Genomic DNA, 24,320 nt, shown 5'->3' with positions numbered 1-24,320 from the left:
CCCCAACCCGCTGCGGCTTCTCATTGGCGTCTGGCGACCAGTTCCGCTCTGACCCCGAGGCGCGCCTCGCCCCCGTCTCGCGCGCCCTAACGTCACGTCCGGTGGCGGTTCTCGGCTTCCCTCGGTGCCGCTGCACACGGCTCGGTCTGGCAGTTCTTCGGTGGGAGCTTGGCAGGCGCTGGGGAGTTTCCGGAGCGGGCCCGGCCCGGGGCAGGTGAGGCGGCGGAGCGCGCTCTCAGGGAGGGGCGGAGAGGCGCGGGGGCGCGCCGCCCAGGGAGCGTCGAGCTGTGCGCTGCCGGGCCGTGAGGCGCAGAGGGGTCGGTGGCGGGCCGGGGCCGGGCACCGAGACTGGGCCGGACCGGCTCTCGCGGCCTCGCCCGTTAACCGCGCTCAGGGACGGGACCCCGTTAGTTGTCCCCCTGTCCTGATGGCCGGATTCCCCACTAAACGTGGCCCGTTAACGGAATTTGTCACTGACTATGAGCCACTGGCCGTGTTCCTCATTGACCCGGATTGGCCCCCCATGAACTACCCCACTCCCCCTGGACACCAATAGTTGTGCCCCCCACGAACTCTGCTCCTCCCCGAGGGTCCCGAGGACCCTGCCCCCCATTAATTGCCCTTATAGTTATACTGCCCTGCTCCCCCTGGACCCCAGTAGTTGTGCCCCCCTCCTCCTAGGCTCCAGGCCAGTGCTGGGGGCGAAGGGAGTTCTTGGCAAAGATTCTGGGGTGGTTTCCTTCCCCAGCTCATTTTACAGATGAAGAAACTGAGGCAAACAGGGTGAAGTGACTTGCCCAGGGGCACACAGTAAGTGTCTGAGGTCAGATTTGAACTCAGGTCTATGGACTATTTGAACTCCAAGCCGAGAGCACTATCCACTGAGCCACCTAGTGCCTCCTGATCCCCTGACCCACTGGCTATCATCCCTTTTCTCTCCTCCCTTCCATGGCTAAACCCTTGAGAAGGATTTCTGCAGTCACTTCTCCCCTCAGCTCACTACAGAATGGCCCCGATCTCATCAGTCTCTCCTCTTAATCACCAAATCCAGCGGCCTTTTCTTATGCCCCATACCTTTTTTGCTGCTGTTGATCACACACTTCTCCTTGATTCCATTTTCTTTCTGGGGTTTTATGGCATTCCTTTCTTGTTCCCTTCCTGCCTATCAGACTGCTTCTCAGTCTGCTGCCCTGGATCTTCATCCAGGTCACAGCAACAAACAGTGGATTTCCTTCAAGTCTATGTCCTCTTACCTCAGGGTCAGCAAACTGCAGCCATCCACTAACTGCCTATTTTGTACAGCACTCCATCTAAGAATGGTTTTTACATTGTTAAATAGAATAAAGCTTTATTTTAAAAATGTAAAAACCATTCTTGGCTTATAAGCCATACCAAATTAGGCAGTAGCCACCCCATGCTCTATACTATGTCCTTTGATAATCTCATCAGGTCCTATGAATTCAGTTATAATTTATATGCTGATTACCAGATCTACTTAACCAGCCCTAGCCTCTCGCCTGACATCTACTCTCCCATCCCCAGCTGGCTATTGGATACCTCAGACTCGATGTCTGAGATCTTAGATACAACATGTCTAAAACAGAACTCATTATCTTTTTCCCCAAAAAGGAAACTTCTTAATTTTCCTTTTACTGTCAGGGGCGCCATCATCTTTCTGGTTACCCAAGGTCAAAACCTAGTTATCAGCTGCTCTCTTCTCAGAACTCCACATCCAATCTGTTGCAAAGTCCTTTTGCTTATGACTTTTTTTTTTTAACATCTCTCAGGTATACCTCCTTCTCTTCTTTGACACTGCCAACATCTTGGTCCAAACCTGGACTATTGCCGTAGCCTGCTGAATGGTTTTCCTCTCTCAAGTCTCTCCCTGCTCAGTCTACCTGTAATATTGGTCTTCTGTAAAACAGATCACAGGTCTAACAATGTCATTCCTGTATTCAGTAAACTCCAGTGTCTTCCTGTCACCTTCAGGATCAGCCCTTTCTACCTTTCTTACACCTTAACTCCTCCCCATCTCTTTGACCTAGTAATACTAGCTGACCTCTCTGCTGTGAGGCCATTTCCCAACTCTGGGAGTTCTCCCTTCTCTCCTCTGACTTCTGCCCTTTCTATCTTCCAGTAAGTCCTGTTTTCTATAAGAAGCCTTTCCCAGTCCCTCTTAATGTTAGTGTCTTTTCCCTGTGAATCATCTCCAAATTATTCTGTACATCTAGTTTGTGCATAGATGTTTGCACATTGTCTCCTCCCCAGACTGTGAGCTTCTTGCCTTTCCTGTTGTCCTCAGTGCAGAGTACCTGGCACATAGTAGACACTTTAAAAAGGCTTGTTGATTGATTCACCGTTAACCGTGTTCTGCTAGCTGTCATTCACATTAAGTGAGCCTTTTGCCATGCTTTTCCATTAGCTGTGTTCCCCACTGATCATGACTCACTAACTGGTTGTATTCCCATTAACCATGTTCAGTTAAACATATTACGTCTTTTTATAAGGTTTTATTTATGTCTGTTTTCATAGTTCTCCCTATTTCCCAACCCTCCCAGAGAGCCATTCCATTTAACAGGTAATATTTTTTAAAGACAAGAAAAAGAAGAGAGAAAAAAATCAGCTCAACTAATCAATACTTTGAAAAGGTCCAAAATATGTCCACTAACACCTGCAGACCCCCCACCTCCACAAAGGGGTAGGTTTGGGGCGTTTTCTCTGATCTCTTCTTTCAACTTAGACTTGAGCTTTATAATTTTGTTACATTAATAAGTTTTTATTGATTTGTTTCACATCATAATAGTTTTTCCCAGTATTCCTTCCCACCACCCCTCCAGCCATTCCATACACAAATAATATTTTTAAGACAAAAAAAAAATCAGCCTAGCTTATTGATACATATACAGCACCTGTGTACCCCCTCCTCACTTCTCCTACCTCTGAAGGGGTGGGATGCAGGTGTCTTCTCTTAGCCCTTCATTTGAGTCTTGCTGGATCTTTGTAATTTTATTAACAGTTACTTTTGATTTTTTTTACTTGTGTTTTTTTTTTGTTGACATTGTATATATTGTCTTCTTGTCTCTGCTTATTCTGAATCAGTTAATGTCAATCTTCCCAGGTTTCTCTGTATTTATATGCATCATTTCTTACAGCACAGTCATATTCCATTACATACCACAATTTGTTTAGCCAAACCTGACTCAGTGGGCCTCTACTTTGTTTTTAATTTTTAGATATAATAAAAAGTGCTACTCTAAAAATTTTGGCATATAAAGGGACTTTGTTCCTATCAGTGGCTTCCTTGGCATATATAAGCCCAGTAATGAAGTCTCTGGGTCAAAGGCTATGGATATTTTAATCACTTTATTCTCATAATTCCAAGTTTTTTTTTAAATGGTTGTACCATTTCACATCTCCACCAATCATGTATTGGTGAAACTTAGCATTGTTTGATTTGCATTTTGCTTATGATTAGTGATTTGAATCATTCCTTCAAGTGGTTGTGAATACTTTGCAGTTCTTCTTTGGAAGACTGTTTGTTCGTATCCTTGGACCATTATCTATTGGGGAATGTCTGTTAGCCTTAAGTGTATTTGTTAGTTGTTTATATATCTTGGACACCAAACCCTTATCAGAGAAATTTGATAACCAAGTTGTTTTTTTTTTCCCATTCAACCATATTCCCTCCTAACCATGCTTCTTATTAACTCTCCCCAGCTAACTTTTCCTGACTAGCTGTACTCTCCAGTAGTCACACCTTTTACCTTTAGCCTCCTCCACCAGCCCCACTCCTACTGAAGGTGTCCTTTAGCCATATATCCTATTACTTTGCTGCTGTGATGTGCCAGGTCCAGCTTTGTAGTACCTCCCCTCCCCTACCCCAAGCCAAGCAATTCCACTTTCCTTGGGGACAGATTTTATTTTTATCTTTGTAATCCTAGCACCTTGCCCAAGGTAGACACCTAAACATTTCCTGCAGCCTCTGGTAGGTATTTATGAACTAACAGGTAGTCTCACAAAGGTTCTAGGGTAGTGAAAAGGGTTCTAAATGTAGAGTCCAAGAATCTGAGTTCAAATCTCTGCTCTACTCCTGAGTGGCTCTGTAACTTTAAGCACACTCCTTATGTTGTGACCCCTAGTGTGCTCAGCATCTGTTAAGTGTGGGGAGGTGCCCTCAGCCCTGCTTCATGACCCTCTGACAAGGCTGTCCCTCCTGCCTTTCCTCTCTGCAGATGATGGATGGCTCTTTTGTCCAGCACAGTGTGCGGGTGCTTCAGGAGCTCAACAAACAGCGAGAGAAGGGACAGTACTGTGACGCCACCCTGGATGTGGGCGGCCTTGTGTTCAAGGCCCACTGGAGCGTCCTGGCCTGCTGCAGCCACTTCTTCCAAAGCCTCTATGGAGACGGCACAGTGGGCAGTGTCAGCCTCCCTGCCGGCTTTGCGGAGATCTTTGGCCTCTTGCTGGACTTTTTCTACACTGGCCACCTCGCCCTCACCACAGGAAACCTGGATAAGGTGCTCCTGGCAGCGAGGGAGCTTCGAGTACCTGAGGTAGTGGAGTTATGCCATAGCTTTAAAGCACAGGACTTGGTGGGGCAGGAGCTGGCCAGCCTAGAGACATCCATCCCTGAGGATGTGAATGGTGACCTCAAGCGGCCACCTGATTCTGAAGAGGAAGAAGTGGCCAGGCCTTTCTACATGGGCATTAGTGCTCAGCAGCCCTGCTTTTCCCAGAGCCCTCCCAGGGCCAAGCCAAGTCCCCCTAGACAGAGAGAGAGCCCCTTCTTTCCCCACGAGAGACTCCAGCAAGCTCTGAAGCCCAGCACCCCAACCAGTCCTGGGGACAAGGACCCTCAAGCCTGTAAAGACCCCCAGAGCCCCTTGAAGGCAGGAGGGGTTCTGCTGCAGACTGGCAGTAATGAGGTGCTGTCCAAGGGTACTGGGGTGGTTGCCCCCAGGGGATAAAAGAGGGAGGGAGATGTTGGGGACCCAAGGGGCCGAGTCCTTTCTTTACTTGGGGTTGGAACGGCAGGCCTTGCCCAAACTTGGAAACCTGCAATGAGAACCTTCCCCAGCCTGCCCTAATACTCTTCTGAGTCAGGGTTGTAGGGGAGAGAGCTGGAAGGAGCCTCAGAGGCCTTCTAGTTCAGCTTCCTCATTTTACAGATGAGATAGGTCCAGAGTCACACAGAAGCGGAACTGGGATTCAGACTCAGGGCCTTTGACTCTGAGTGGAGGCTCAGCACTGTTGCCCAGCTTCCGAGAGAGAAGGTGACTCAAGTCTATGGACCTGCAGCAGCAGGCCTCCAGGGGCCAAACCCCATCAGAAGTGGGGAGGCAGGCTTTGTAGCCACCTGGGCAGAGACACCTTCCCCCAGGCCAAATCCTGTCTTCACTAGGGTTCAGCAAGGGACTAGCTCTGGCAAGGCACCTGGTTAGCGAGAGGCCCCCTTAGAATGGCACTGGGGGTGCTTGCCCCTGCCCAGCAGGTGCAGCCCCTCAGCCACCCAGGACCCTTGTAAGTTTCATTTGGTGACACCGCCTCCTTGCGCTGCCTGTTCTGCCGTAGTGGGAAGTGGTGGTCCAAATTGAGGATGATGCAGATGAAGAGGACATTTCTGAAACAGAGACTATGCTGAGCACAAGGAAGTCAGACATAGCCCCAAAGCCTGGTGCTCTGGAGCCGTCTCAGAGCCTGGGGCCCTCAGTCGCCAAGCCCCCCCGGAACAGAAAACGTAGAGCTGTGCCGGTTGAGTGCCCCACATGTCATAAAAAGTTCCTCAGCAAATATTATCTAAAAGTTCATAACAGGTAAAGATTTTTTTTTAATTCCCCTTCCCCATCCCTGCCCGTTCTGACAAGGTTCATCACACCTTCCTTCCTGTCATTTCTGCATGTTGGCCATGGTCTCTGAGGGAGCCCAGCTACAGGTATCAGCAGATGGGCTTCTCATGTCCCCTAGCCCAGCCTGCTCTCAGAAGGATCTTTTAATTGGCATAGGATGCCCAGAACAGACCCTGGAAAAGGATGCAACCCAGAGTGTGACTGTGTCACTGGAGATTGGGACTTCCTGTGCCCGGGGCTGTTGTCAGGCCGAGGTGTTGCAGAGTTTCACCAAGAGCTTAGCACTGCCAGTCTGTTTTTAAAGTATTTCCATCCAAAAGCATAACTTTACTAAATGTTTGCAAAAGAAACTTTACAAAACCAGAAACCCTTTAGCTATTTCTGGGATGTGATGAGATCCTAATGAAAGTATTCCTCTTAGTCAGAGTTTCATATCACCCTGACTCCTTAAAAGATCTTTTGAGTTCTTGTGGCCTTTTTGGAATGAGATTTATTTCACCATACTCTTGAAAGTACCATTGTAGCAGTTTCTAAAAGAAAATGCTATTGGAGATTTCTGCAGTGGCCTTTGCCTTGATGATTGAATCACACTTTAGAATTGGTCCCTTTCCAGGGCCCACCTTTAGCATCTTGTGTAGCATTCACTCTTAGACTACAGCAGCACCTTCCATTTTCAGCCACAGGGCTGCCAGGAGAAAGCAGACATCCTGCTTTGAGCTAAATTCCTTCTCTCTTGGGAGCCTTGTGCTGGGGGAGTGGCACATGAGCACTTTGGTGGGCATCATTCTCCAGCAGCACACAGTGGACCTTCTGGTCTAGGTGAGCAGTGTTAGGCTCAGATCACTGCCCAGGGCTATGAGGGCAGTGGTTCTGAAAGGCTCATAGTCAGGGATTCTTGACGTGGGTTCCATGGATTGGTCCATAGATCAATTTTAAGAGGCCCATGAACAAAGATGGGGGAAAATGACATCTTTATTTTCATCAGCCTCTGAAATTTAGCATTTCCCTCAGACATGCTGAGAAGGGGTCCATAGGCTGGAGCAGTCTGCTGACGGTGTCCATAACACAAAAACAGCTCGCTCCTGGAGGAGCTGGGGCTGCTGTCACCCTGCCAGCTCCCTGGGTATACCCTAAGGGGCCGGTATCTTTTGAGGAAGAGAAGTTTCACAGTTATAGAGGGATTCCTTAGCCACGCTCACCTGAGAACAGCCAGGTTGGAGTACATGCCCATCTCCAGGATCCCCTAGGGAGGGCAAAGGGACGGGCCCATCCCCAAAACTGGAAAAGGGGGTTTACTACTGAGTAGACTTGTGTAAGTGATTGCATAAGCCTGAATGTGAATATTACGTAGAAAAAGATTAATAAATGGGATGCAAAGTAAGTCTTAAATAGTAGCCTTCATGTGTGATAGAAGGTGACTCTCCATTTCACCTCCTTCATATCCCTTCACTAGACAGCGGGAGGGGGAGGGAGGCAGCCTGCTGGCAGAGAAGAGAAGCCCTTGAGCTGGTTTTCCTGCTGTAAGCGAGGAAGTCTTTTTCTCTTAGGACAAGGAATCTTAGGCTTTTTGTGTCCTGGATCCCTTTGGCAATGTCCTGTGAAGCCAAAGAACCCCTCCTTAAAATTAATGTTTTTATATGCATAAGACCAGAAATACAGAGGATTAATTAAACAAGGAAACCAATGATACTGAAATCCACTTATCAAAATAGTTTTAAAAACAAGTTCATGGGCCACATGTTAAGAAGAACCCTTGTCCTAGTGTTGTTTCTTAAAACTTTGTGCACAGGGCTGTCCCCTCAAGGACCTGTGGGCTTCCTTCCCCTCTTAGCATGTCTGAGACAGTAGGAATTATGCCCTTATCTCCCAAGTAAAAGATTTGCCGAGTGTTGTACATTCCCCCAAAATACACTGCAGTGAAATCACCTCTGTGGACAGCACCTGAGCAGATGCATGGAGAGGCGGGCCAAGCTGGCCAAATCAACTCCGACTCTCCTGTAGCACCCTGGCAGCCTCTTGTCACATACAGAGGTCTGCTCGGGACTTTAGTCAGCTCCATTCCGAGAAAGCATGCTTAGCTAGTCAGGTGCTAAACATGACCTCTCAACATCCTGGGCTTTTGTGCATGGTCCTCCTGGCATCAGGGCAGGGTTGGAGGGGGTTGGCTCCCTCCCCTCATCAGACTAATGTCCTTGGGACCCTAGTAGGGCTTGTTCTGATCCAGCTATCCTGAAGGGCTAGGCCCTGACACCCTTGGTAGCTGTCTGCCCTCTGGCACAATTTCCCCTGCCATCCCTGTTTTCTCCCTGGAGGGACATAGGGAGGTGGGGAATTAGGGCCATTTTGAAGTCCAGAAAGTCTTTCTAGCACTCAGGTCTCTCTTGGGTTCTATTCCTTCCAGGAAACACACTGGGGAGAAGCCTTTTGGGTGCCTCAAATGTGGAAAGTCCTACTTTAGGAAAGAGAATCTCCTGGAGCATCAAGCACGGAATTGCCTGAACCGCTCAGAGCAGGTATTGGGGGGAGGCAGAGAGGGCTTCCTCCTCCTTAGAGTCCAGGTGGCACCCGAGACCCTGCCCCACTCGCCTGGCTCTGTCTTGGTGCTGGGCTCAGGCCCCCAAGAAAACAACTTCCTTAGAATCCTTGAATCTCAGAAGAGACCAAGAATTCATTTCAGGGTAGAACTGTGCAAAGTAGAATGTCAGAACTTGGGAAGGCCCTTAGAACACAGAATGTCAGAGCTGGGATGGCCCCCAGGACAGAAGATGTCAAAGAACCCTTCCAAGGTCACACAGTTAGTTCCTGGCTCACAGTCAGGTTTTTGCTTGCCCTTGGAACCTAAGTTAACTTTGGGCATGACAGGAATGTGGCTGGTTTGGTCATAAGAAAAGGCAGTGGAGGGGCAGCCAGGTAGCACAGCGAGTAAGAGCACCGGCTCCAGTGTCGGGATGACCTGGGATCGAATCCGGGCTCAGACACTTAGCACCCACCCAGAAACACCTGGCTGTGTAACCTTGAGCAAGTTAATTAACCCCAATTGCTTAAAAAAAAAAAGAAGAAAAGGCAGTGGTGTTGCTGACAGTGACATCTGTCCTGCCTTCATGGGGCCCCAAATCTTCCTTTTCCAGAGGCTCCCAAGAAGCCAGGCAGCAGGGGGTGTGGACAGGGCTGCTCTGTCCCCTCTGCTTATGCACAGCTCTGTATCTTTCCCTCCCCACCTGGCTACTTAACCACCAGGCACACTAGAGCAGACTTTTAGCTTTTCCATGCCCTACTCTCTTTCCTGACCAGGCTTGATGGCCTCAAAATACAAAATACATAATACTTAATGCCAGTCCCTCTCGCTTTCAGGTATTTACTTGTTCTGTGTGCCAGGAGACATTCAGGCGGAGGATGGAGTTGCGCGTTCACATGGTGTCCCACACTGGGGAAATGCCCTACAAGGTCAGGTCCCAGGCCATGAAGGCAGGGCTGGAAGAAGGGGAGGGTCCCTACTCTTGGAATAAAGCCCCAAAAGGGAGATGGGCCCCTGCCATGTCTGGCAGCTTGAAAAGGCTTATGGGCTTGGGCACTGCCCCAGACTCTGTGACCTTGGGCAAGTCACTGCTCCTCTGGACGATCTCTGCAATCCCTTCCAACACCTGGGTCCTAGGATATCCCTGTTTGGTTCTGTCCTGGCTATGGCTGCCTTTTCTGTTCCCCATGCCCCTGCTTTCTCTTTCTTTGGCCACACCTCTGACCCTTCCCCTAGCCTGGCCCTCAGGAGCAGGCTCCTTGTTCTGGCATCAGCACTGGGGCTCTCCTGCCCTGCATTGACCTTGGCCCGAGGCCCCATCCTGGGGCAGGATGGCTCAGCCCTTGACAGATGGGCCTGACCTTAGACCCTGTGTTTCAGTGCTCATCCTGCTCACAGCAATTCATGCAGAAGAAGGACTTGCAGAGCCACATGATCAAGCTGCACGGGGCCCCAAAGCCCCATGCGGTGAGTGCCCCAGGGAGGTGGCTGGGCTTGGGAGACCCCCGTGACCTGCACCTGCACCTGCACCAGACTGCCCGCTGGGGAGGAAGGGGGGAATACCTAAGGCTGCCCTCCCCTTTGCCATGCTGCAGGCCTTTATTAAGCACCTTGCTGTATGTGCTGAGCACTGTTCCAGTCCCAGTGATAGAGAGTCTGCTACAGTCCTGGTGCCAGGGAGCTTCCCCTTGAGCCCCCAGCAGGGCCCCACCCAATAGGCCAGGCTGTATGTCATGGAGGTGGACCATGAATTTCCCTGCCCCTCTTACCTGCAGTGTCCCACCTGCTCCAAATGCTTCCTGTCTCGAACAGAGCTTCAGTTACATGAAGCATTCAAGCATCGAGGAGAGAAGCTCTTTGTGTGTGAAGAGTGTGGGCACCGGGCCTCTAGCCGCAATGGCCTCCAGATGCACATTAAGGCAAAGCACAGGTGGGTCCCCTCCTCTCAAGGGCCCAGCTTAAAAAATAGCAACTTCTGATTTGGGTCCTAAGAGGCATCTTGTTTTTTTTTCCCCACTGACTTTCTTATTAATTTATTTTTAGTTTTCAACATTCATTTCCACAAGATTTTGAGTTCCAAATTTTCTCCCCACCTCTCTTATGCCATACCCCAAGATGGCATGCATTCTGATTACCCATTCCCCCAAATCTGCCCTCCCTTCTATCACCCCCTCCCCCATCCCGTCCCCCCTTACTTTCTTGTAAGACAAGCTGGATTTCTATACCCTATTGCCTATATATCTTATTTCCCAATTGCATATAAAAACTTTTTTTTTTGACATTTGTTTTTAAAACTTTGAATTCCACACTAATGCATTGTTGGAGTTGTGAACTGATTCAACCATTCAGGAGAGCAATTTGGAACTGTGCCTAAAGGGCTATAAAAATGTGCATGCCCTTTGACTCAGCAATACCACTTCTAGGGCTGTATCTGAAAGAGATCATACAAGTGGGTAAAGGACCCACATGTACAAAAATATTTATGGCAGCTCTTTTTGTGGTGGCAGAGTTGGAAACCAAGGGCATGCCCTTCAATCGGGGAGCGACTAAACAAGTTGTGGTATATGAATGGAATGGAATGCTATTGTGTTACAAGAAATGAGGATCAGACAGACTTCATAACCTGGAGAGACTTATATAAACTGATGCTGAGTGAGGGGAGCAGAACCAGGAGCAATCTGTACACAATCATAGACACAACGTATGTGTGATGACTAACTTTGATAGACTGGGCTCCCCTCAGCAGTGCAAGGTTATAAGACAGCTCCAAAGGACTCATGATGGAAAGGACTGTCCACATCCAGAGAAAGAACTGCAGAGTCTGAATGCAGATTGAAGCAGACTACTTGCTCTCTCTTTCGTTTTGTTTCCTTCTTTCTTGTTGTTTATTCCATTGGTTATAATTCTTCTTTACAACTTGACTAATGTTTAATGTGAAGGTATTTGTAGAACCTATATTTGATTGCATACCACCATGGAGCAGGGAGGAGAGGGAGGGAGAGAAAATTTGGAAATCAAAAACTTGTGGAACTGAATGTTATAAACTAAAAGTAAATAAATTTAAAAGGAAAAAAAATACTTAAAAAAAACCTTTGAGTTTCAAATTCTCTCCCTTTTTACCTCCCCATCCACACCCATTGAGAAGGCAGGCAATTCAATATAGGTTATACATGTGTAATTATGTAAAATACTTCCATAATGGTCATGTTGTGAAAGACTAACTATATTTCCCTCCATCCTGTCCTGTCCCCTCATTGTATTTTCTCCTTTGACCCTGTCCTTTTTTCAAAAGCATTTGCTTCTCCCCCAGTGCCCTCCCCCAATCTGCCTTCCCTTCTATCATCACCCCTTCTTATTCCCTTCCCCTTTACTTTCCTGTAGGGTAAAATACCCAGTTGAGTTTGTATGTTATTTCCTCCTTAAGCAAAATCCAATAAGAGTAAGGTTCGCTCATTTCTCTCACCTCCCCCCTCTTCCCCTTCATTGTGAAACCTTTTTCATGCCTCTTTTATGTGAGATAATTTACCCCATTCTATCTCTCCCTTTTCTCTTCTCCTAATATATTCCTCTCTCACCCCTTAATTTTATTTTTTAAGATGTCATCTATCTATATATTTCCTCCAACTATCCTAATACTGAGAAAGGTCTCATGATTTACAAATATCATCTTTCCATGTAGGAATATAAACAGTTCGGCTTTAATAAGTCCGTTATGATTTCTCTTTCCTGTTTACCTTTTCATGCTTCTCTTGATACTTTTATTTGAAAGTCAGATTTTCTATTCAGCTTTGGTCTTTTCAGCATGAATCCTCTATTTCATTGAATATCCATTTTTTCCTCTGAAGTATTATATTCAGTTTTGCTGGAAGGTAGTTCTTGATTTTAGTCCTAGCTCCTCTGACCTCCAGAATATCATATTCCAAGCCCTTTGATCCCTTAATGTAGAAGCTGCTAGGTCTTGTGTTATCCTGTATTATCCTTGTATTTCCACAATACTTTCAAATTGTTTTTTTCTGCCTACTTGAAATATTTTCTCCTTGACCTGGAAACTCTGGAATTTGGCTACAATATTCCTAGAAGTTTTCCATTTGGGATCTCTTTCAGGAGGCAATTGGTGGATTCTTTCCATTTCTATTTTATTCTCTGGTTCTAGAATATCAGGACAGTTTTCCTTGATAATTTCTTGAAAGATGTCTAGGTTCCTTTTTTGATCACGGCTTTCAGATATTCAGTCCAGTAATTTTTTAATTATCTCTCTCGGCTCTATTTTCCAGGTCAGTGGTTTTTCCAATAAGGTATTTCACATTGTCTTCTATTTTTTCAATCTTGTGATTCTATTTTATAATTTCTTGATTTTTCATAAAGTCATTAGCTTCCATTTGCTCCATTCTAATTTTGAAGGAATTATTTTCTTTAGTGAACTTTTGAACTTCCTTTGCCATTTGGCCAAATCTGCTTTTTAAGGCATTCTTCTCCTTGTTGGCTTTTTGGACCTCTTTTGCCATTTGGGTTAGTCTATTTTTTAAGCTGTTATTTTCTTCAGTATTTTTTGGTGGGTCTCCTTTAGCAAGCTGTTGACTCGTTTTTCATGATTTTCTTGCATCACTCTCATTTTTCTTCCCAATTTTTCCTCTACTCTGACTTGATTTTCAAAATCCTTTTTGAGTTTTTCCATGGCCCATGACCAATTCGTATTTTTCTTGGAGACTTTTCTTGGAGCTTTGAGTTTGTTGTCTTTTTCTGGTTGTATGTTTTGGTCTTCTTTGTCACCAAAGTAAGATTCTATAGTCTGATTTTTTTTATGCTGTTTACTCATCTTCCCAAGGCAGGATTCTGCTTCCAGAGGAGGTGGGGGTGGGTGTACTGTCCCAGGCTTCTGGGGTTTTGTATCAGCCCTTGGATCCCCCACCGTCTGTGGGCCCAGAGCTCCAGAAGCAGCCACTGCTGCCACCTCCACCACTCCAGGGCTGGGGCCAGACCATGCACTCCTCTTTAACCCAGGTCCCACAGTGTTCTCCCACTGACCTTCCATGCTGTTCTCGGTATTTGTGGGTTGAGAAGTCTGGAAATCTCCACAGCTGCCAGCGCTCTTCTCCCAGCCCGCTGCCACAGACCCTTCCTGTCGGCCTTCTAGGCCGTCTTGGGCTGGAGATGTGTCGCACTCTGTCACGTTGTGGGTTCTGTATCTCTAGGATTGTTTAGAGTCATTTGTACAGGTATTTATGGAGGGGTTTGGGGGAGAGCTCAAGTGAGTTCCTGCTTTTACTCCACCATCTTGGCTCTGCCCCCTCTCCTTCATTTTCTGTCCCCATGTTTCCTCCACTCCCGCCCCAGCCCCTCCTCACCAGGGGGGCCTTACTTCACGTCTTGGGGACCCTCGGCTTCATTGTCATGCTCTAACTTTAGCTTGTTGCCGTTGTCATGTGTCTATTGTCTTCCTGGCTTTGCTGCCCTGGTTTGGAATCATGGCATGTGACTCTTTGCTTGTCTTCATCACAGCCATCCTTTCTTGGGAAGCACATACCTTTACCTCATGCTCAGTCTGTTTAGCTGTTCCCCTGCTGGTGGGCACCTGCTCTGTTTCTAGGCCTTGCTGTAACAAAAAGGGCTCTCCCAGGGGGCCCTGGGATTTTCTGCCCATCCTAAGATTTGGAACTGGAAGGGCCCTTGGAGACATGGTCTGATCCCCACATTGATAGATGGAGAAATGGGAAAGTGAAGCAAAGAGCAGGTCAGGTGATGGCTGGGGCTGCCCAGGCTGGGAGCACTGATGATCAGTCTGGGTCTCTCATCTCTGGGATGGCCCCTGGAACAGCCTTCTCTGCTCCCCTGGACCAGCGTTCTGTTGATGTGAGAGCACAGCTGGTCTTAGTTTTGTCTTGGGATCGCCAGCACCAGTCCCATAGTGTGTGCTTAATAAATAGCTGCTTATTAAATGAATGAATGAATAAATTTGGCTGGTTGTCCCTTCACACTGATTTCTTCTGCCCTACTGTTCATTCTTGTGGCTACAGAAGCCTCTGTTTACCTAGAGGCAACCAGTGGTTTTGGTTTCTGATGCCCTTGTCTCCTGACAAACTTGCCAATTCCAGCTATAGAGAAATTCCCTTTTATGTCAGTTGGTGACCCCTGGGCTGGTAGCTCTCAAAGCCAGTGGTTCTTCTGGCTTGAGGCAAGCTGGTTTTCAGGACTTGGTCAGCCTGTGCTTCCTTCCCTTACATCCTCTCCTGTCTCTCTGCCCTCTGCACAGGAATGAGCGGCCATATGTCTGTGAATTCTGCAGCCACGCTTTTACGCAGAAGGCCAATCTGAACATGCACCTGCGCACACACACTGGGGAAAAGCCCTTCCAGTGTCATCTTTGTGGCAAAACCTTCCGCACACAAGGTACTCCCAACTCACCCACCCAGCCTAGGAGCCCTCAGAGCATGGTGAGGGAAGTAGCCGCCAGCTGATCCTCCTGGCCTCCTGCCAACTAGACACCATGGTCATAACCTTTGTTTCTAGTCTCACCCTCCCCTCTAACCCTCTAATGCCCTGAGTAGTTGGGGTTCACTACAAGGATCTCCCCGGGGCTGTGACCCAGGCACTGGGAGAGGGCAGGGAGGGGCTGAGCCAAATGTCTCTTCCATTGTAGCCAGCCTGGACAAGCATCACCGGACCCATACTGGCGAGCGGCCCTTCAGCTGTGAGTTCTGTGAGCAGCGCTTCACAGAGAAGGGGCCTCTGCTGAGACACATTGCCAGCCGGCACCAGGAAGGCCGGCCCCACTTCTGCCAGATCTGTGGGAAAAGCTTCAAAGGTGCCTAATCCCCTAAGGTCACACTCTTTTCTTTGGGAACCCTTTGCAGGAAAATCTGTGAAGAAAATGTGGAGTGGCCTTCCTTTTAATTTCCTGATAGAAATAATAAGTTTTGGGAGCTTTAGCCAGAGAAGGAATTGGTCCAGAGGGCCTCACAAGGCAGCAGCACAGTGGAATACGCGTACCCTGGGTGTTATCCAGTTCTCATGACTGCCTTGTCCTCCTCCTGGGTTGTTTCACCTCTGTGGCTCCAAGGAGCAGCAGTCCTTTGAAGCTCCCTCCTGCCCCTGTTCTTCAGTCCAGCGTAAGAACAGGGCTGAGGCTGGATTCAAGGGTTCCCTGTCTCTGACAGAGGGATGGCTCTCCCTCACCACCTCACCTCTGTATTGTGAGGGATTGAGGGCCAAGAAAAACCTCAAAGGTCCTCTCCTCTAACCCCGCCATTTCACACATGAACAGATGAGGTGAGTGTGGAGTGGGGGAGGTGACCGGCCCAGAGGAGCCAGTAGATGGGAATGCCCTTTGGGAAGTGTACTGTGCCAGACTCTTACAAAGCACCGTGTCTCTTTCCCCCACACCCCCAAGCCGTGGAACAGCTGCGAGTGCATGTGCGAAGACACAAAGGCGTGAGGAAGTTTGAATGCACTGAATGTGGCTACAAATTCACCCGCCAGGTACGGTCCTCAGGGTGGGCTTCCACCATGGCTCCCACCTCTCCTCTCCTGTCCCCTACAGAGTCCTCTGTCCATTCCCCTTCCCACCACCCCCAGCCATGATGCCCTGCATGCCAGCGCCCGCCTTGGTACCCAGCTAATATCCTCCTGTTTACCTCAGGCACACTTGCGCCGGCACATGGAGATCCATGACCGCGTACAAAATTACAATCCCCGTCAGAGGAAGCTTCGGAACCTGGTCATTGAGGACGAGAAGATGGTTGTGGTGGCCCTGCAGCCTCCCCCAGAGCTGGAGATGGGCTCTGCTGAAGTGATTGTGGAGTCCCTGGCCTCCCAGCTCCCTGGGCAGAGACTTTGTACAGAGGAGAACTTTTCTAGCACAGATGTCATTGAGCAGTCGCTCATTATCACTGCCACCATCCCAGAGGACTGTGACACATAGCAGCCCTCCCCCCCCAATAAAGGTGTCTTTTGCACTCAGTTGCTGCCTTCTTCCTGGAGTCTTCCTTTGCTCCTGGAGGCTTCATCTGTTTTCTCAGTAAATGGAGCCATTGCCAGAGAACCAGGCCGTCTCCCCAAGGGACACCAAGACTTTCCCTCTTTGGGGTCCAAGCACCCTTGAAACGCAGGCCACCCACCTTTTAAAAAAGCGTTTTGTGGATGATTTTTGTCTCTATTCCAGACATTTCTGGATGTAAACCAGCTCAGCCTTCACTGATAGTAACAACATTGGCTGCTGGATCTACTGAGCTGCCAACATAGGCCATGCTCCACATCTGCAGCCCTGAACTCCCAAGAAAGGGAGGGCTATGTGTGTCTGAATTCTCTAGGACCACATTGGCTAGTTATACTCCCTCAGTTTGTTTGAAGGTGGCCTTTGCCCTCAATGTAGACATTGGCTCTTGAGTTCTCCTGGTTTCTCTTCCTTCACCATCTCTTCCAAATTCCTCATATTTGTGAAATAATATTCCTCACAGTCATATGATAATTCACTGTAGCCTGATGGGTGGATATCAGCCTTGTTTCCAACTCTTTACTATTGCAAACAAAATGCTGCTATGGTTGTTTTGGTGTGTGTGGAACTTCTCTGACGTGTTTGGGTAAGATCTCTGGGTAAAAGGATATGAATTGAGTAACCTTGCATACTTCCAAATGGTTTTCCAGGACGGTTGGACTAACAGCCCGTTAGTATACCCATTTCCCCCCAGTGTCTGTGCTTTTTCTCACCTTTGCCAATGGTGAGGTGAATCTTTGCAGTCATGTTAATTCTCATTTGTCCTGTTAGTTGTGTGGTATGATCTTGCACGTATGGTCAAGAGTTTGTAATTTTGGGGGGAACTCTGTTCTCCCACTGATTAGCTAGTGGGGAGCATGGCAAGATCTTTAATGGTACAAGATTGTGCAGTGATGCACAGTCTTCTGACGCCAAGGCCTCTTTCACCCTCACAGACTCTCAGGTTGTTAGGAGCTGGAAGGGGCCTTTGTGTTCATCTCACCTGAAGTCTCACTTTTTACAGCAGACAAAATAGGAGCACAAAAGTGAAAAATGATTTGCTTAAGGTCACACAGCGAGTACATATGGCAAAACCAGGATTTGAAACAAGGCCTTTTGTTTCAAAAATAAGTCCCTAGACCTTTCCACCAGACTTCACATTTTGGTTGGCTAAGTCTTTCTCTGATCTGGCTATCAGTGAAATTAAGGTGTTAGCAAAGAAAGGTCTCTGGTGTAACTCCTACAAAATGGGTATGCTTTTTTAAGGTGAGGGTAGGGTTCTTTGGGTAATACCATCACAAGGAGTCTTAGGTGGAAGAGGCATAATCCATCCCCAGGTTTCTAATCTGACTCCAGTCCCCTCCCACTCCATTAGTGTTTGGAAGCAAGAAACCTCGGCCCCCAATTTCCCTTGCATTTTCAGGGCATCATCCCTCTTGGGATGGGAAAAGGGGCATCGTTGGCAGTCTGATAACCTGTCTGCTTTCAGAATTTGTGCCCATAGGCTTTCTTGGGATATGTGCCCCAAATAAGACTCGAGCCACATCAAATACCTCAGAAAAACAAAGCCTGGGTCTTAAGCAAAAGGAAGCAAGGTGGTCGACCCAGGACTCAGACCCACTTGAGAACAAGATCTAAGCAGGGACCATGTGTAGTACAAAGGAGAGAACTGGGTTTGAGTTCAAATGCCAAATTAGATAATCGACAGGGAATGAGTGGGTTGAACCACCTAACCTCGAAAGGTCACCTCCTGCCCTAGCATCCTATGAGTTATCTAGGCAAAGTGATCCAGTGGAAAGAATGTGGGTTTGGAGTCAGAGGGCCCAAGTTCCAATATTAGCTCTGCCATTCACTACCAGTCCGACCAGGGCCTCAATTTCTTTATCTGAAAAATGTGGGGCTTGGAGTTTCTGAACTCCCTTCTGACCAAATCTGTGATTTTAGGATACCATTTGTGTTGACAAGGTCTTAAGGGGCAATAGACATCAGCACTGAACTGTTGAAAAACTTGGGTTTCCAAGGTGAGAGATCTCCATGGGCCAGTCAATAATGTTTTACTGTTAATAAGGTCCCTATAAACAACTGGCCTTAGTTGGGAGGTAATCAAACAGCTACTAATGGGGGTCCCAGGTACCACCCCTCCTTCAGTACCTGATGTCACTCAGACCGGTGTAGGCTCAACCTCATAGACAGACCTGGTTTATGGGTATTATAACTACCAAGTTGGAAGGGACCTCAGTGGTCATTAAGTTCAGCCTTGTTATTTTACAAATGAAGAGACTGAGGCCCAGACAAGGCCACATCGATATTAAGTGCCAGAAACTGGAATCATACCCAGATCTTCTGATGCCTGAAGTCATTTTGCTTTAGGCACACTGATTCTAGAGAGACTCACTTAAAAAAAATAAATGAATTTCTTTTTAAAAGCTGCTCCTCTAATGTCTAAGTAATTTTGATTCGTCAAATCAAAACGGGTTACTTGCTAACGGACATAGTGCTGGGGTCAAACATTTCAATCAATTATCAGGCATTTGTTAAGCTCCTCTGTGCTAAGAGCTGTGTTCATTGCTGAGGACAAAAATGAAATCTTACATTCAAAGACCTTATATTCTATTAGGAGAAATGCAATATACACATATAAGTGTACTTTTCACTGTAGCCTGGAGCAATGGGTCCCACATTCCTGATTGAGCACATTTCCTTTTTAAAAAAAATTTTTTTGAATATTTTATTTTTTCCCCAATTACATGTTAAAACAATTTTAGCACTTTTTAAAAAAAATTTTGAGTTGCAAATTCTCTTCTTCCCTTCCTCCCCTCACCCCTCCCTGAGACTGTAAGCAATTTGATATATGTATATATGTACAATCATGTAAAACATATTTCTATACTAGTCATGTTGTGAAAGAAAACACAGACCAAAAAAAAAAAAAACCAAACCCAAAAATAAAGTGAAAAATGGTATGCTTCGATCTGCAATCAGACTCCATCAGTTCTTTTTCTGGAGATGGAGAGCAGTTTTCATCATGAGTCCTTTGGAATTTTCTTGGATCGTTGTTTTGCTGAGAATAGTTAAGTCATTCACAGTCAATCATTATACAGTATTGCTCTTACTGTGTGCGATGTTCTGGTTCTACTCACTTCACTTTGCATCAATTCATATAAGTCTTCCTAGGTTTTTCTGAAAGCATCCTGCTTGTCATTTCTTACAGCACAGTAGTATTCCATCACAATCATATATCATAACAATTGGTGGTCATCCCCTCAATTTCCAGTTCTTTGCCACCACAAAATTTTCCATAAATATTTTTGTATAAATAGGTCCTTTTCCTTTTATCTCTTTGGGATACAGCCCTAGTAGTGATGTGCTCAAATGAGCACAATACTTCTGACATGTATTGGGTACTTAGTAATTTAGTTCCAGTTTCTTCATCATTCAGAGATCAACACGGAGACATGCCAAGGAAACCAGCTCCTCAATATGTCCCCAATTTCCAGAACACCTCCCTAGAGATGAGTTCCCTTGGGTGAGTTCAGTCCCTCACTCCTGGTTTGAGCTGAGATCTTATCTTGTTCCCAGCTAAAGGCTTATTCTCTCACTTATTCTTTAGTCTATTCTAATCTGAATAATTTATATGATTTCTTTTTGCTGTTTTGCTTAGATAAATGGTTTTCCTTGCTATTATTCCCTATTTCAGTAATTAGAGCTTAGTGGAAAAGGACCATGTCCAATGGGTTTAAGCTTGGAGCTACCCTCTCCCTAAGAGCAATCAGGGAAGCAAGGAAGTTATTCTGAACTTATCTTGCTCTAAGTTGCCCATATTTGAGTGGGGAAGAGAGATATAATTCTAGTACAATACCACTCCTAGAAACTGGAAGATAGAGTGTCCGGCATTGTGCTCTTGGGGCCTGCCTACCCTCTCCCTCTTTCCCCTTCTCATCCTCTGAGTTAACTTGCTGGTACTATAAATATGGCCTTTCCACAGAAGCAGTCCAGACTGCAGATAATTTCTATCCATGCCAAGTCTATGAATTATACCATCTATGTGGGCACATGAGTATTATCCATATAGGGAATAAATACCAGGTGGTTTAGGAAGGGAGGACAGTAATGGTTTGGGGGGATCAGGAAAGTTTCATGTAGAAGATGACCCTTGGAATTCATCTTGAAGGAAGTGAAGGATTCTATGAAGGAGAAGTAAGTTTTTGCCCCAGAGCTGGAAAGAAGGCCAATTTGCTCATTGGTTCTGGGTGTGCCCAGGTGCCACTTCTCAATTTAAAGAGAGAAGAATATGATCACAGGTTTCCTATTTTCAAGGACTGATCTATTCCAGGGGTCCGGAGATGAGTGAGAATAGGTTCCAATATGGTGGAGATGGACCAAAGAATTGGAAGAGGTATATCTCACAATGTGGTCTGATGGAAGGGACACCCCATGAGCTGGTGGCAGCTTCTTCCCTTACCCTCTACTCTGAGAAATTACATTATTTTGCATATACTTATACAAGGTATCTCCAAAGTCTTATTGTAATTTTTAAGCCATTGGATTGCATGGCAGATCTCTTGGGATACAATGTAAAGCCTTAGAAGGCAGGGATTATCTATTTCACTTTAATTTTTGTTATCCTCAAGTACTTAGCAGAGTATCTGACATATAGTAGGCACTTGTTTGTTCTTTGCTTATTGATTGAGTAGGAGGCAGGAAATCTGGGTCCTGGCAAGATTTCTGCCCAAATTACACTTCATGTAAGCAATTTTCCTTTTCACTTCCACGAGGGGATTGGACTACATGACCTCAAATGGCCAACTCCAGCATTGTGTGACCCTGAAGGTGGAAGACCTGTCTTATCCATGAGGAGTGGGGTAAGAAAAGCAGGCCAGTGTCTATTGGAATGGTATGTTATATACTCAGTAAGTGGTATCTGTGGATCGTGCCCCATGTCTGTGTGCATAAACATCACTCCCTCTTCCCACTTCTTTCCATCTCATTTTTCCCTAGTTTAGCATAATGAATGAAGACTTGGGATTTCCCTAGACTCAAATGCTTTCTCAGACACTGACCTCCCCTTCATAAAATCCCTTCCTCCTAGACTTAGCTCAAACCCTACCTTCTACATGAGCCTTTCTTAACCACCATGGCACGCCTATAGCTGCTTGTGCCCTATTAACCTTGTTATTTCTTTCGAATATACTGGATAGAAAGTCAGTTTCTTGACAGCAAGCATTGTTTTGCCTTTGTCTGTAAAACCCTTTACAGTATTTACCTTGTTTTAAGCCCAGGGAAATATTAATGGCCTCTACGACCCACTTGGTTTCCTTCTCCAGCTCTAAGGGACTTGATTTTAGATAAAAAGTTTAGCCACAATTATTCAGTCAAACCCGCAACTAGGAAAAATTCTTCAAACCTAGGTAGAAGTTGGATTCCTTGACTCACTTTACCTTGAAATCTTACTCTGTTTAACCCCTGGCCTTCTTTGGGGTTGAGGCAACATTCAGTTTACTGGAAACATTTGGGTAGCAAAAGACAGAATATATTATACCTCTGTGTGTGTGTGTATGAATATATATAGAATATATATCTGTGCATTGATAGTCATTGGGAGGGAAAGTTCGGGAAAGAACAGTTGTTTTTGTCCTTGGGATTTCCCTCAGCCTGGATCCTCTTCTCCATGGTCCCTACAAAGCTGAGGACTCTCCTCCACCCCCACCTGAGTGGAAGCTCAGCCCTTCCTTCCTTTGAGCCATGATTGCTGCAATCTCTTCCAATCCAGACACTCTTCTGCCTAGATAAGAAGTTCCCAAAATTATTTGGCCTACCACCCCTTTTTAAAAAAAAGTTACTCAGAGCCCCCCACCCCAGAAGTCTACTTTCTTTAACACTTTAATGGGGTTTTTAAAATTTACATCATTTCAAAAATATCATTTTTTTAAAAAGTGATGCATCTTAAATTTAAAAATTTATTGTAAATTTGTGGGGTTTTTTCCCACATTGAAATTTTGACAACACAATATTGCATCATGTAGCTATATAGTATCATATTGTAAACAATTTATGACATGCACATCTTCCTGCCAATGCATGCTGGACTTTGGACAATGCACACCATGCTCACCTGCCAGCACTTGCTTGTTAAGACCTGTTGGTGGACTTGATCACTGATGGGTTATAACTTGCATTTTGTGTGTTTATTTGGAGAATAATGTAATCATTATGATTTTAACTGTTACACAACAGATAAAACATGTATGAATGGTTTTGCAAAATTTTGTCTTCTCTTCTTTCCTTATGCTTCCACTGCCCCCTTATTTTTATTCAAAGACTCTCAGTTACACCCAAAGCTACTACTGCCCCCCTGGATCATTCCAGTGGCCCCCCCCCAGGGGCAGTGTCATCTACTTTCAGAACCTCTTGGCCTACATTCTGGAACAGCTTCTCCTTTTTATACAAAGTGCTTGGCTTAACCCCAGTCTCTCCCACAAGGCTTTGGTAGATCCAAGGAGGTGTCAGCCCTGTTCAAATTCAGTTCTGATTATCTGATTCAATTTAAGGGTGGGGGGGAGTGTGTAGGGTTTGTACCTGGTCAAGGCACCAGACCCAAACATGGTGGCCCTTTTTCTGTCTCTATATTCCCAGTATCTGGCACCCTACTAGGCACTTTGGACTATAAATGTTTGTTGATTGTCTGACAGCTCTATAACTCCAGGTGAAGTAATTTAATCTCTATGTTTTTTTTTTTCATCTGTAAAATGTGGAATAATAATAGCCCCAATCTTATACGGTCCTCAAGAAGATTGGATTTTTTTTTTGACAAAAGGTATTTTTATTTTGACATCTGAATAAGCGTTGATTCCTCAGAACACAGCATCTTTTCCAACTTATTCATCCACTTGTTGCACTGTGCCTTTCTCAGAAATATAGACGCCATCCAAAAATGTTCTGATACCCTTGTTTTTTACTGTGGTGCCCTGTTGGATCAGAGCAGCTGAGTTTGAAACAAGTTCAATATCATTTCCTTCAAGAATTAACTCATCTCTTTGGGGTGGAGAAATAGCACAAGTAGCACTTGGTCTCGTGTGCACTCTTCAGATATATTTTTCACCCAAGGAACTTGATTTCAACAAGTGAGCCCTTCTCTTGAATAATAACATTGATGGGGAAGACATACCCAGACTTCATCTTGTAACAAAAACCCAGGGTAATGCCTTTGGTCGTGTTTCGTACATTTCGTACAGTTGCAAGTTTTTTTTTTCTTTAAGGGAAAGTGCCATCTTTATTTTTCCTAACTGAAACTTTAAGCGTCCTTTGAACACAAAAGGTATATACAGATGATACGAGGCAGCCTCCTTCCCACGGGACTGGACGAGCAGTGCAAGACTGCCACTGGTGGAGAGGCCCTGACGAAACTGGTCAGGGAAAGGTCACTGTTCCTGTCACTGGTCAGCTGACACAATGTCCTATTGCCATTTAAAAAAAGGTCCTTTTTCAGGTTCTTCAAGTTTGTCTCTGATATTTTTTCCCTCTTGATAAAAAAAAAATATTCAGACTTTTGTGATCTGTGTGTGTTGATCCTCATCAAAAGGCTCGTTCTGTGGGTCAGAGTCAGTGGTGTTCAAGTATCTATAACGATCGGGCTCATTGTCACTAATGTCCGGCGTGACCGAGGTGTAGCTGCTGGCCTCTGTGTTTGACGGCTCTTCTACAGTTTTTGTGAAGAAAAGCTTCACCTTAAAGTTTGGAGGAAAGTATCTGTTGGCCTTGTCTTTGTTCGCTTTGTCAAGACCGTTTTTGGACAATGTGAGTATGAGATATTCCTTGCCATTATCCGACAGCTCGGCACTGCAAATACTATCAACCTCTTGATCGCCACAAAGTCTTCCATTTTCTACTTTGTCTGAGTTTTCCTCTGGTCCTGGTATGAAGAATGTATTTACCCAAAAGTGAAACATTTTGTCCTTCTTGAGCATCTTGTTCTGCTTGTGGAAGAATTCCA

The 24,320-nt window shown here is 46.1% G+C and overlaps 1 protein-coding gene across 2 annotated transcripts; it reads left to right on the top strand.

Annotated features, from left to right (window-relative positions):
• Positions 1 to 80: 80 nt before the first annotated feature.
• Positions 81 to 16,317, top strand: ZBTB48 (zinc finger and BTB domain containing 48). Of its 2 annotated transcripts, none has more exons than XM_069079359.1 (11): positions 81 to 214; positions 4,233 to 4,553; positions 5,572 to 5,813; positions 8,248 to 8,359; positions 9,198 to 9,290; positions 9,742 to 9,828; positions 10,137 to 10,291; positions 14,612 to 14,748; positions 14,999 to 15,163; positions 15,749 to 15,837; positions 15,998 to 16,317. In XM_069079359.1, exons 2-11 carry the CDS (start codon positions 4,233 to 4,235, stop codon positions 16,277 to 16,279), a joined length of 1,683 nt encoding a protein of 560 aa, XP_068935460.1. In that variant the 5' UTR covers positions 81 to 214; the 3' UTR covers positions 16,280 to 16,317. The 2 variants fall into 2 exon arrangements, with proteins under 2 accessions (XP_068935460.1, XP_068935459.1); XM_069079358.1 differs by having other exon boundaries at positions 4,233 to 4,925.
• The last annotated feature ends 8,003 nt before the right edge of the window (positions 16,318 to 24,320 follow it).

Source organism: Petaurus breviceps, unplaced genomic scaffold (assembly GCF_028583685.1).
Source record: "Petaurus breviceps papuanus isolate PSGF00001 unplaced genomic scaffold, PetGlider_PUasm1.0 91041, whole genome shotgun sequence".
Lineage (NCBI taxonomy): Eukaryota > Metazoa > Chordata > Mammalia > Diprotodontia > Petauridae > Petaurus > Petaurus breviceps.
The sequence above is the reverse complement of the archived record's forward strand: the minus strand, read 5'-3'. Positions and strand labels throughout refer to the sequence as shown.

Coding starts and splice junctions, on each gene's coding strand:
- ZBTB48 (XM_069079358.1), top strand. CDS start 4,233: ATGATGGATGGCTCTTTTGTCCAGCACAGTGTGCGGGTGCTTCAGGAG. Junction 4,926..5,571: donor TGCAGACTGGCAGTAATGAG/GTGCTGTCCAAG, acceptor GTTCTGCCGTAG/TGGGAAGTGGTGGTCCAAAT. Junction 14,749..14,998: donor CAAAACCTTCCGCACACAAG/GTACTCCCAACT, acceptor CTTCCATTGTAG/CCAGCCTGGACAAGCATCAC.